The sequence below is a fragment of the Staurois parvus genome, unplaced genomic scaffold (genome assembly GCF_062004578.1).
Source record: "Staurois parvus isolate SC_StPar_1 unplaced genomic scaffold, SC_StPar_1.0 ptg001667l, whole genome shotgun sequence".
NCBI classification, from domain to species: Eukaryota; Metazoa; Chordata; class Amphibia; order Anura; family Ranidae; genus Staurois; species Staurois parvus.
In genome coordinates, this window is record NW_028319463.1 from 312977 (window position 1) to 326548 (window position 13572).

General features: G+C 49.1%; 1 protein-coding gene across 1 annotated transcript in view; it reads right to left on the reverse strand.

Moving 5' to 3' along the window:
- Positions 1-13572, reverse strand: part of LOC149434822 (serine/threonine-protein kinase Nek11-like) — a 202083-nt gene that overhangs the window by 125408 nt on the left and 63103 nt on the right. The window contains exon 7 of the mRNA XM_089663332.1: positions 4747-4825. Within this exon, the coding sequence (XP_089519458.1) occupies positions 4747-4825 (79 nt within the window). The remainder of the gene's footprint in view (positions 1-4746; positions 4826-13572) is intronic.

Genomic DNA, 13572 nt, shown 5'->3' on the forward strand with positions numbered 1-13572 from the left:
GAGGAACATGGAAGCTGCCATTGCTGACCTCCGAAAAATGATCGCTATTTTTATAAGGAAGATGGATTTGGGCTTTGAAGTAAAACATTTTTTGTACAAAGAGAAGAAGAGGTGAAGTGCTGGAAATGGATCCTTAACCCGTAACAAAGAGTCACCTGTTGAGCCCAATGGCTTGGCTTTGGCATATCTCCACAAAGCGGAGGGGCTCCAGGAGATGGGGGACACCCAAAATGAGAACTCCAAAAACTGAGCACCAAAGAGAGACAAGAGTTCAAAATCCTTTATTGTTATCACACATAACAATAGGAAGGCAGATGTGGCCTACGCGTTTGGGGGGCCAAAAATCTCCCTTCATAAAAAAGAAAAACAATAAATACAGAGAATATTAGTACAACTATACCAAGGCTAGAGGTCAGTCATAGAGAAGCAGGGGCGGATTGACCATGTGGAAACTCGGGCACTGCCCGAGGGCCCGGGGTCAGTAGGGGGCCCCATGAGATGCCCCTGGTACCTTTTTCACAGGCTTTTTTGAGTTTGGGCAAGGACACAGGGGCCCCATGATCCCCTATTGCCCAGGGGCCCCATGAGTTGTCAGTCCGCCCCTGTTGAGAAGTATTAGTAGAACATCCAGCCAAACCTTCACCATGTGTGAATATAATAGTGAGGGCTCCTTTACACTTCCCTCAAAATGTGGCATTACACGCTTTTTTAAAGCACTCTGAATGCCAATCAAAGCTCCTGTCACTAAATAAAATGATCACCTTACAGTCCTGTTCACATGTTGCATTTGCTTCGCTTCAAAAATGATCCCCCACGTCACTTTCTTGGTGCGTCAAAGCATCTCCAAAGCCTCCATAGACGTCTATGGCAACGCTCACTTGCAGCACCTGCAGCTTTTGGTGGCTTTTATTCCGCTTTAGCTTCACTTTGTTTTGGAGGAATTGCAGGCATGAGATATCCCAGGATGCTCCGGGAGACCAACCATTGAACCAGAAAGACGTCATCAGCAGTCACTTCATGCAGATTAGCGCTCAGTTTTTTTGGGGGGGATTTCTGCTGACACACATTGCTCGTACATCTGGAGGGGGGGGGGTGGTTGCACAGTTTGGCATGTTCACCCTGGGAGGAGGGATTTGGAGTGGGGGAGATGTGCAATTTGAGGGGTAGAGGATTTGTGCTAGGATCCTAGGAGGGGAGTTTTTTTGGGGGGGTGCCATTCATTCTGGGGGGATTTGGGGGATGGGGGTGGCAAAGATTTGTGCTGGGGATAGGGATTTCAGCAGGGGGGTGAATTTGCACTGGGATGAGGGGGATTTATGCTTAGGGGGTAATCATAGTGCTCAGTTTTCTGGGGGGAGATTTTTGGTGACACATATTGCTCATACATCTGGGGGGGGGGTCACAGTTTGGCATGTTCGCCCTGGGCTCTACATGTCCTTGTCCCTGAACTGCCGATAGATGTCACCAGAACAGATGACCTCAGTGGAGGGTATCTCTGTGACCAATAATAAGAGTAGATCTCTGCCATGACAATGCAGACAACATTGAAAGGCTGACCGAGGCTCTAACACAAAAGCACATCAGAGGGCGTGATCTAAGTGCAGCATTAGAAGATTGGCCTCACATGACACCATGAAACTGGGGGGCGTGTCTATTGCTCTGTGGGATAGGGCTGGGGGCGTGTCCATTATGCTGTGGGATAGGGCTGGGGGCGTGTCCATTGCACTGTGGGATAGGGCTGGGGGCGTGTCCATTGCTCTGTAGGATAGGGCTGGTTCGCATCTATTGCTGTGTGGAATAGGACTGGGGGCGTGTCCATTGCTATGGGTGGGATAGGGATAGGGGTGTGTCTATTGCTCAGTGGGATAGGGCTGGGGGCGTGTCTATTGCTGTGTGGGATAGGGCTGGGGGCATGTCCATTGCTGTGTGGGATAGGGGGGGCGTGTTTATTGGTTTGTGAGATAGGGCTGGGGGCGTGTCCATTGCTGTTTGGGACAGGGCTGGGGGGGGGGTGTCTGTTGTCCATTATCAGGATAAATCAGGGTGGCACTGGTATGGCCAGCACTAGAAGATGGCTGTGGCTGTGGTTGAGTGTGGTGGCTGAGCACTGTGGCTGGGTGCTGTGGTTGAGCGCTGTGGCTGAGTCCTGTGACTGGGCGCTGTGGCTGAGTTCTGTGGCTGGGCTCTGTGGCTGAGCTCTGTGGCTGAGCTCTGTGGCTGGGCGCTGTGACTGGGCTCTGTGGCTGGGCTCTGTGGTTGAGTCTTGTGGCTGGGCGCTGTGGCTGAGTTCTGTGGCTGGGTCCTGTGGTTGAGTCCTGTGGCTGGGTCCTGTGGCTGAGCTCTGTGGCTGCGCCCTGTGGCTGGGCACTGTGGCTGGGCCCTGTGGCTGAGCTCTGTGGCTGGGCCCTGTGGCTGTGTGCTGTGGCTGGGCCCTGTGGCTGGGCCCTCTGGCTGAGCTCTGTGGCTGGGCTCTGTGGCTGAGCTCTGTGGTTGGGCTCTGTGGCTGAGCTCTGTGGCTGGGCCCTGTGGCTGGGCACTGTGGCTGGGCCCTGTGGCTGGGCCCTGTGGCTGAGCTCTGTGGCTGGGCTCTGTGGCTGGGCCCTGTGACTGGGCTCTGTGGCTGGGCTCTGTGGCTGGGCTCTGTGGTTGAGTCTTGTGGCTGGGCGCTGTGTTCTGTGGCTGGGTCCTGTGGTTGAGTCCTGTGGCTGGGTCCTGTGGCTGAGCTCTGTGGCTGCGCCCTGTGGCTGGGCCCTGTGGCTGAGCTCTGTGGCTGGGCCCTGTGGCTGTGTGCTGTGGCTGGGCCCTGTGGCTGGGCCCTCTGGCTGAGCTCTGTGGCTGGGCCCTCTGGCTGAGCTCTGTGGCTGGGCTCTGTGGCTGAGCTCTGTGGTTGGGCTCTGTGGCTGAGCTCTGTGGCTGGGCCCTGTGGCTGGGCACTGTGGCTGGGCCCTGTGGCTGGGCCCTGTGGCTGAGCTCTGTGGCTGGGCTCTGTGGCTGGGCCCTGTGGCTGGGCTCTGTGGCTGGGCCCTGTGGCTGGGCCCTGTGGCTGGGCATGGTGGAGTCCTCTTGATAGTTTAGTATTTAGTAATTTCCCTCAGAGGTATCATTTAGACTCCTCTGGGCCCTCACTCACAGACATCAGACGTGGCTTCTCCCAGGGAAACCTCTCCTGACGCAGCTTTGAAGTGTAGAAGGTAGAGGAGCTTCTTGGATGTGCCCCCCCCCCCCCCCCCCGCCAGGCCTGCACTCCTCCCAACACATTCCTGCGCTCCTTCATCTCGCTCTTCCCATCGGCTCTCAGCGTGGCGGGTGGGAGAAGAATGCCGGCAGCAATTCAGTCCACGAGCGATCTCCTCACACGGCTCACAGAGGTTAGCGCGCTCCTAATTGCAGATGATTTGCGGTTTGGAGACAGAATGGGAACAATGGCGGCTCTTTAACTCGTTCCACAACCGGTGGCGGAACAAAGGGTCGAGGTTGGCGGATCGAAGGGCCGAGGTTGGCGGATTATTAATGCCAGTAAGGGCTGCAGGTTATGGCAAAGGGAAAAAAAGTCTTGTGAAATGATCGGCCATCACCAGAGAAAGACGAATTTATTGATCTGTGTCTGTAAAGTGGAAGTGCGCTGCGTCTGAGAACCGCCAATAAAACACCCTATTTCATTCATTTTTAATATTTACAACACACTCCTCCATCCATCCATGTCTCCATCTATCTATCCATCCATCCATCCACCCATGTCTCCATCTATCTATCCATCCATGTCTCCAGCCATTCATTCATGTCTCCATCCAATCACCCATCCATCCATGTCTCCATTTATCTATCCATCCATGTCTCCATCCATCCAATCACCCATCCATCCATGTCTCCATCTATCTATCCATCCATCCATGTCTCCATCCATCCATCCATCCATGTCTCCATCCATCCACCCATCCATGTCTCCATCTATCTCTCCATCCAACCATCTCTCCATCTATCCATCCAGCCATGTCTCCATCCATCCAATCATGTCTCCATCCATCCATGTCTCCATCTATCCATCCAAACATCCATTTCACCATCCATACCTCCATCTATCCATCTATCCATGTCTCCAGCCATCCATTTCTCCATCCATGTCTCCATCCATCCATCCACCTCTCCATCCATGCCTCCATTCATCCATTTCTCCATCCATGTCTCCATCTATCCATCCATCGTCTCTATCCCTCCATCCATCCATGTCTCCATCCATCAATCCCTACATCCATCCATTCATGTCTCTGTCCACCCACCCATCCATCCATCCACTCCGCCCCCCCCCCCCCCCCCGTGCATCGTCCCTTGGTTGTATCCCCGTCCTACCTCCCAAGCCAAGTATCATTCTGAGGTGCTAAAAATTTGTATGCAATTTGTTAATGATAACAAGAAAAGCAGTAAAATAGATCCCCTCAGCAACAATAGATCCCCCACACAGCAGCAATGGACCGCCTACAACAAAATACCACCCCAGCAACAAAAGATCCACCCCAGAAAGATTAGACTTTCCCCAGCAGCAACAACAGATCTTCCAAAAAACATTATAGTTTCCTTTTGAAGTAAACCTTGCCTAAGGGAAACATGGAGGATGCCTTTGCCGACCCAAACTCCCAGATGCCTAGTTGTTGGGCTGACCTTCTGGATGGGAATTCTAATAGGATTACTAATATTTTCTATCCCAATTTTCTGGTTTTATGACCCGACAAGCAGACTTTCCTTCCGTACCTTTGCTCTGTCGGCGACATATGGAAAGCTTAGGATGTCTTTGGCACTCGGTCGCAGCTCTGGGTCTTTGGACAGCATCCTGCAATCAGAACACAAGATTGGGAATGACGAAGTGATGGAAAAGCCATGTTCTCTCATTAATCGTCATACAAGCATCTGGACACAAGAAACAAAATACAGTGGAAATTGTTTTTGAAAAGAAAAGAAAAAGCCATAAAGCTGCATTGCATTTTGATCTGGCAGTTGGCTACACAGGAATATAACTGAAAAATGACCTGAGGACAGGCAGTACAGCAGCCGAAGCCATGACTAGGCCAGGGTTCTTAGAGGGCCTACAAGATCCCCACCTACAAAGACAGGGGGGCAAAAAAGTATTTAGTCCCCACCAATTGTACAAGTTCTCCCACTTACAAAGATGAGAGAGGCCTGTAATTGGCATCATAGGGAGACCTCAACTATGAGAAACAAAATGAGAAAACAAATCCAGACAATCACATTGGCTGATCTGGAAAGAATTTATTTGAAAATTATGGTGGAAAATAAGTATTTGGTCTCCTACAAACAAGCAAGATTTCTGGCTCTCACAGACCTGGACCTTCTTCTTTAAGAGGCTCCTCTGTCCTGCACTCATTACCTGTATCAGTGGCACCTGTTTGAACACCATACCTACTGTGAAGCATGGGGGTGGCAACATCATGCTTTGGGGCTGTTTCTCCGCAAAGGAACCAGGATGACTGATCCATGTACAGGACAGAATGAATGGGGCCATGTATTGTGAGATTTTGAGTGCAAACCTCCTTCCATCAGCAAGGGCATTGAAGATGAAACGTGGCTGGGTCTTCCAACATGACAATGATCCCAAACATACCGCCCGGGCAATGAAGGAGTGGCTTCGTAAGAAGCATTTCAAGGTCCTGGAGTGGCCTAGCCAGTCTCCAGATCTCAACCCCATAGAAAACCTTTGGAGGGAGTTGAAAGTCCGTGTTGCCCAGCGACTGCCCCAAAACATCACTGCTCTAGAGGAGATCTGCATGGAGGATGGGCAACATACCAGCAACAGTGTGTGCCAACCTTGTGAAGACTTCCAGGAAACGTCTGACCTCTGTCATTGCCAACAAAGGATATATAACAAAGTATTGACATGAACTTTTCATATTCACCAAATACTTATTTTCCACCATAATTTGCAAATAAATTCTTTCCAGATCAGCCAATGTGATTGTCTGGATTTGTTTTCTCATTTTGTCTCTCATAGTTGAGGTCTCCCTATGATGCCAATTACAGGCCTCTCTCATCTTTGTAAGTGGGAGAACTTGCACCATTGGTGGCTGACTACATACTTTTTTACTGCACTGTATAAATTTGCTTACAGGACCTCTGGTCAGTGTAATCTCAAATATTATTTTATTATTATGAATCCACCATCGTGCCATACAGGGCCAACCTTAAATACCTATTGGGCGCTTAAAATGGTCACCATACATGGTCTGATTGTCAACAAGATTGATTTAGCCAGTCTTGGGCACAGCCCAAGAAAACCCAACAAAGAAAAACCGGGAAATAACATTAACCACCTATCTAGCAATACAAGCAGATTGGGAGCTGGAAGAAGAAGTGATAGACGGGAACAGGATAGAAATCTGCTGTAAAGCAGGTGATGGCGATATGTGAACGCAGAAGCCAGCAGCACATGTGAAGAGCACAGGTCCAGCAGAACCACTGCAGCAAGGAGGTAAGAATTTCACAAGCAGGGAACTGCAGGCCAAACCGTGACGCCTTTTATGGCTACAAGAGAAATAATGGGCAAAATTTTCTTGCAGTCTCTAGAAATGTTGACTCCTGGAATGTCTATCAGGCTAACAGGTGACAGGTTCCCTTTAAACTGAATCCATAATATGCCAAAGATAAACTGACTTGCCCCAATCATTTTCATGTTCTAAATACTCATGGCTGACATTTTGATCTGAGCCAACTGGGTGGCGCATTGACAGATGAAGGCCCGCGTTGATGTTGTCCGCAGTGACTGTTTTTCCACTCCGCGGTGTCACTGAGTAACTTTGTTAAAATATCAAAGTTCAGCTTCTTGAGATCTGGTTACCCAATTAACCCTCCACGATGACAGCCAGGCCATGCCGCTTCACAGGCAATTATCAAAGAATGCGAAGATGTGATATCAGGACACTCTTGCATGAGCTAGGTTTGAAAAGCCAGTAAAACCATTTCAGAAGTGCACATGTCACATGAAGGCAGCGAAGGAATGCAATTATGCAACTCAAGAGATATTGATATTGATCGAGGTTCATGGATTTTATTTAACAAGCACTTGACTGTACACAGATATATGACAGATGTGTATATGCCGCGCACATCACTCCCATACTTAACAAGCCCTCCCTGGACCCCACCAACCTGAACAACATAAGACCCATCTCCCTGCTGCCATTTACCTCTAAACTCCTAGAACGCTTAGTCTACAATCACCTGAGCTCCCACCTCACCGACAACAACCTTCTTCACCCTTCACAGTCTGGCTTTCACCCGGTACACTCCACTGAAACTGCCCTAGTAAAACTCTCTAACAACCTACTAACTGCAAAAACCAACAGCCACTATTCAATACTCCTACTACTCGACCTCTCCGCGGCTTTTGATACGGTTGACCATCCCCTCCTCCTAAAAAAACTCCACTCTCTTGGCCTCAGAGACTCCGCTCTCTCCTGGTTCTCCTATCTATCGCAGCACTCCTTCAGTGTTACCTATAACACTGCCACCTCCTCTTCACTTCCTCTCTCTGTAGGGGTCCCTCAAGGTTCTGTCCTTGGACCCCTTCTCTTCTCCATCTACACCTCCTCCCGTGGTCACTTGATAAACTCCCACGGCTTCAATTACCATCTCTATGCTGATGACATGCAAATCTATCTGTCTACCCCTCTCTTCACCCCCTCAGTCTCCAATCGCATCACCAGCCTACTAAGTGACATATCGGCTTGGATGTCACTCCACTTCCTCAAACTCAACCTCTCCAAAACTGAGCTCCTAGTATTCCCCCAGCCCGTGCCCCCTCCCCTGACTTCTCTATCAAGATCAATAACACAATCATCAGTCCCTCCCCCCATGCCAGGGTACTAGGTGTAATCCTAGACTCCCATCTGTCCTTCCAGCCCCAGATCCAATCGCTGACAAAATCATGTAGACTTCACCTCCGCAACATCTCCAAGATACGACCGTTCCTAACCTCGGAAACCACTAAGCTACTTATTCACTCCCTTGTTATATCACGCCTCGACTATTGTAACTCCCTCCTCATCGCAGGCTATCCCCCCTCCAGTCTATCATGAACACTGCTGCCAGACTCATCCAGACTCATCCACCTCACTAACCGTTCCATATCCGCCTCCCCTCTCTGTCAATCCCTCCACTGACCTCCATTCAGTGTCGTCCACCCCTTTCTAACAATCCCTCCACTGGCTTCCCATTCAGTGTCCTCCACTCCTCTCTGCAAATCCCTCCACTGGCCTCCATTCAGTGTCGTCCACCCCTTTCTAACAATCCCTCCACTGGCCCCCATTCAGTGTCCTCCACCCCTCTCTGCCAATCCCTCCACTGGCTTCCCATTCAGTGTCCTCCACTCCTCTCTGCCAATCCCTCCACTGGCCTCCATTCAGTGTCCTCCACCCCTTTCTAACAATCCCTCCACTGGCCCCCATTCAGTGTCCTCCACTCCTCTCTGCCAATCCCTCCACTGACCTCCATTCAGTGTCGTCCACCCCTCTCTGTCAATCCCTCCACTGACCTCCATTCAGTGTCGTCCACCCCTTTCTAACAATCCCTCCACTGGCCCCCATTCAGTGTCCTCCACCCCTCTCTGCCAATCCCTCCACTGGCCTCCACCCCTCTCTGCCAATCCCTCCACTGGCTCCCAACGGATAAAATTCAAAACACTAACAATGACATACAAAGCCATCCATAACATTGCCGCAATTTCCATATCCGATCTTATCTCTAAATATCACCCAAACCGTACTCTCCACTCCTCGCAAGACCTCCTACTCTCTAGCTCCCTTATCTCCTCCTCCCATGCTCGTCTCCAAGACTTCTCCAGGGCATCACCCATCCTCTGGAACTCCCTACCCCAATCTATCAGACTATCACCTACTCTACTTACCTTTAGGCGATCATTGAAAAACTATCTCTTCAGGGAAGCCTATCCCGCCCTCTGCAAATACTGGAATCCTCTACTCTTCCAACCACTCCATCCCCCAGAATTTTACCTATTGTACCACTCACCCCTCCCTCTTAGATTGTAAGCTCCAAGGATCAGGCCCTCAAATCCCTCTTGTATTGAACTGTATTGTTGCTGTATTGTCTCCCACATGTAAAGCGCTGAGCAAACCCTTGGTGCCATAAATCCTGTATTATAATAATAATAATAATAATATATGCGAGCATTGTGTTGAGCATTGTGTGCGAAGGCTGGGTCACTTTTGTGCTCTCTTGAAGCTCCATCCTTCTGCTGGGATCACCTCTTGTATACAGAATAGTTTCTTTCAATAATTAGTTTTTTTCCATTAAGACAAAATAAATTATATAGGCCAGGAGTCTCCAAACTTTCCCAACAGAGGGCCAGTTTACTGCCCTTTGAACCTTGGGGAAGCCGGACTGTGGCCAGTGGGAGTAGAAAATGCCTCAGCATCAGTGGAAGTAAACAATTCTATAGGTAATTCTGTGGCCAGACTTGAAAATTGCTGTTCCCTGACGCCCTCCATCCAATCTGACTGAGCTTGAGCCATCCTGCAAAGAAGAACGGGCAGAAATGTCCCTCTCTAGATGTGCAAAGAGACATCCCCAAAAAGACTTGCAGCTGGGATTGCAGCCAAACGGGGTCCCACAATGGGTAGGGTAGGGGGGGCTGAGGGATTTCCTCTGACTTCCTGGTTTGGCTATGGGACATGAAGTGAAGGGATATCTCCCCAGTGGGGACACAGATGGCAAAAAATGAAATGACAGAGGTTATAACCCTCCCTTACTCTATCCAAATTTTTTTATTTTAAGTTTTGCGCTTAGATCTACTTTGGAAGTGTTGGGACAGTTCAGTGTCCTACAGGGACTGACAACTCATGGGGCCCCTGGACAATAGGGGATCATGGGGCCCCTGTGTCCTCGCCCACACTTAAACCACACCCAAAAAAAAGCCTATGAAAGGAACCAGGGGCATCTCATGGGGCCCCCTACTGACCCCGGGCCCTCAGGCAGTGCCTGAATGATCAGTCTGCCCCTGGTGTCCTATTAAGTTGCACATGTTGTATGTTGGGATGTTCTGGCTCAGCGATACACATGGAATGTATAACTGGGACATATAGGAATAATAGAAGCTCTCAGCTGGATCAGCACATACATCTCCACGGACGTCACCTCTCTTCTCTAATGTGATGCGCGGTGTTCATTGCTCAGCGTAGCTTGCTCTGCCCTGACTCAGTTGCTGCCAATGAGAGTCCTGCCCCCCCCCAGAGATGTATTTTTTCGGGCGTTCGGTAATACAATTAGGCGCAATCATAATTGTTCTGCTCAGTGGAAGGATCCCAGAAGATGTAATTATTATGCACATTCAGTGGCGCAAATCTAAGGCCTCATTACCAAAGTCTGGCTGGCAGCTTTTCTGCCGGGGGATAAATTATTGCTAGTGACCCAGATATTAGCGGCTGTCAGACTCGGAGTTTGGTCCTAGGTATGGGACGAGGTGGTGCAGGAGGTTGTGATGAAAATGTCGCAGAGGTGTCAGCTGAGTCTGATTGGTTATGCCAACACGAATGTCATCTGACCTGCCCAGGGTGGCTCCCAATGCCCGGGACACAACCAGATCATTCATGAAAGCTGAACTCCAGGCATGATTGTTGCATAGATACATTGGTCCAACTTGGAACATATATACAGCTGTGCTCAAAAGTTTGCATCCCCTGGCAGAAATGGTGACATTTTGGCTTTGATATTGAAAATCTGACTGATCTGCCAAAAAGCTGTCTTTTGTTTAAGCATAGTGTTCATATGAAGCCATTTATTATCACAGAGTTGTTTGGCTCCTTTTTAAATCCTAATGATAACGGAAACCCCCAAATGGCCGGATCAAACGTTTCCCTCCCCTGGAATGTTCGGCCTTGGTATGGACACACAAGGTGACACACACGGGTTAAAGTGGAAATGAAAGGTTCCTTTCCCACCTCTGTCAGTGAGTTTGTAAGTTCTCACATGGATGCACTGAGCAGGCTAGATATGGAGCCAGCAGAAAAGAACTGTCAAAAGACCCGCATAACAAGGTAATGGAACTTTATATAGAAAGAAAAGAATATAAAAAGATGTCCAAAACCTTGAATATTCCAATCAGTGCTGTCCAATCACTTATGAAGGAGTGGAGAGTTCGGGATCTCTTGATACCAAGACAAGGTCAGGTAGACCAAGCAAGACTGCAGCCACGACTGCCAGAAGAATTGTTTGGGGCACAAATAAAAACTCACAGGCAGGGGCAGACTGACCATTTGGAAACTCGGGCACTGCCCAAGGGCCCGGGGTCAGTAGGGGGCCCCATGAGATGCCCCTGGTACCTTTTTGATAGGCTTTTTTGAGTTTGGGCAAGGACTCAGGGGCCCCATGATCCGCTATTGCCCGGGGGCCCCATGAGTTGTCAGTCCACCCCTGCCCACAGGTAACCTCAGGAGAAATCCAGGCTGCTCTGGAAAAAGACAGTGTGGTTGTTTTAAGGAGTAAAATTCGATAATACTTGAACAAAAATTAGCTGCATAGTCTAGTTGCCAGAACAAAAGTCTTTACTGCGCCAATGCCACAAAAAAGCTTGGTGAGACATGTCAAGGTGTTGTCAGGCATATTGTAACCGGCCTTTTTTTGTGGCAAAGCCTTGCATATGCCAGTCAGTTCTGTTCAATCACTTATTAATAGGTGTAAAGTTCGGGAATCTCTTGATACCAAGCCAAGGCCAGGTAGACCAAGAAAGATTGCAGCCACAACTGCCAGAATAATTGTTCGGGACACAAAGAAAAACCCCCCACAGGTGACCTTAGGAGAAAGACGGTCTGCTCTGGGAAAAAACTGTGTGGCTGTTTCAAGAAGCACAATAGGACGATACTTGAACAAAAATGAGTTGCATGGTCGAGTTGTCAGAAAGAAGCCTTTTCTGTACCAATGCCACAAAAATTCTTGGTGAGGCGTGTCAAGGTGTTGTCAGCATATTGTAACCGCGCTTTTTGTGGCATGGGCCGTAGTATCTCTGCAGTTTGGAGACCTCTGTTTTAGAGGATGCAGGTTACAGGGAAATGTGTTACATACCTGGTGGTCCTACCTGAAGTTGACCGCATTCCTTTCTACACCATACAGCCCCAGAAATTTTCATACATCACACACAACAGAAATTGTCTACATACTTGTTTTGGCTGCTACCCAGGCGGTTGCTAAAGCTTGGAAGAAGCTCACAGTCCACTTTCAAAAAGTCAAAGAGCATATGAATTTAATGCAGGTCAATAAGAAATTATCCCATATCTTGAACCATTCAGAGACAGCATTCATAAAAATGGGGGAATCATGGCTTACTAAACCATCCAGTCTGAATGACTTGTACCCACTTCCTTTGTGATCCCTTCTCTTACTCAAGATTCCTGATTCCCCTCCTTTATTTTTCCCTTTCTCAATAGCTCTCAGAATCTCTTCCTCCCCTTCCACTACTCTAATTGGACCCGTGGCCTCCATGAAGATGTAGCTGGTGAATGCAGTCCTTTTTTCCCCCCTTAGAGCACACACGGCCAGGCATGCAACATTTTCCTTATTCTTCCACTGGTAAAAAAAAAAACAGTTTAGGGGTTACTTTTTGGGTTTTTTGGGAACGATGAAGTTGGATAGTGTGAGGGAGCATGGGATACCCAGATAAACTGTAGAACTGAATAACTTGAGGACTTCCTAGCTTCTGGCTGCACTGGAACCAAAAGGAATGTCTCACAGGATCTCTAGGCTGATGGTGACCTGTACTCCTTTCAGAGGTTAAAAGCTACACAGAATCACTATTCTTCAGCATGGGGGTCATGTACTCACATAGCCACAGGATCGGTTGCCTCCTGCTGATATCAACCAGGCTTTTCCTAGTGAGGGAGATGTAGACCATAACACAGCTGGACTCTTTCCCACGAGTTTCCTCCTGTCTCTCTCCAGTAAGCTTCTCTGGACCCAACTTGATCCTTGAACTTAAGCTTGCGAATAGCACCCCCCCTCCCCTCCCCAGGTAAGCTTCTTCTAAAATCGTGCACCAGGGGCTTCCTCCAGCAGGACTGGACCCAAGAACAGTGCACCTTGTTGCTCAGGACTCAGACTATTTATCGTCTCCCTTTCCACCTACTGGGAATACCTCCCCAGAGATTGGCTGAAGTTTCAGAAATATTCAGGCTGCTCACTCTGAGCTTCCTCCCACTATGATTCTAGAATAATTTAGACCAGTGGCCTCCAAACTGCGGCCCGGGGGCGCCCTTTGCTTGCTTTCAACTGGCCCTTTTATCCACTGATACCAACAATAGGGCATACTCCCCCCCCCCCCCACTGATACCAATGAAGGGACACAATTCCTCCCAATGATATGAACAATGGGACACAATTCCTCCCAATGATATGAACAATGGGACACAGTTCCTCCTAATGACACCAACAATGGGGCACAATTCCTCCCACTGACACCAATGAAGGGGCACGATTCCTTCCAATAACACCAATGACGGGGCACTATTCCTCCCACTGACACCAATGATGGGGCACTATTCCTCCTACTGACACTAATGA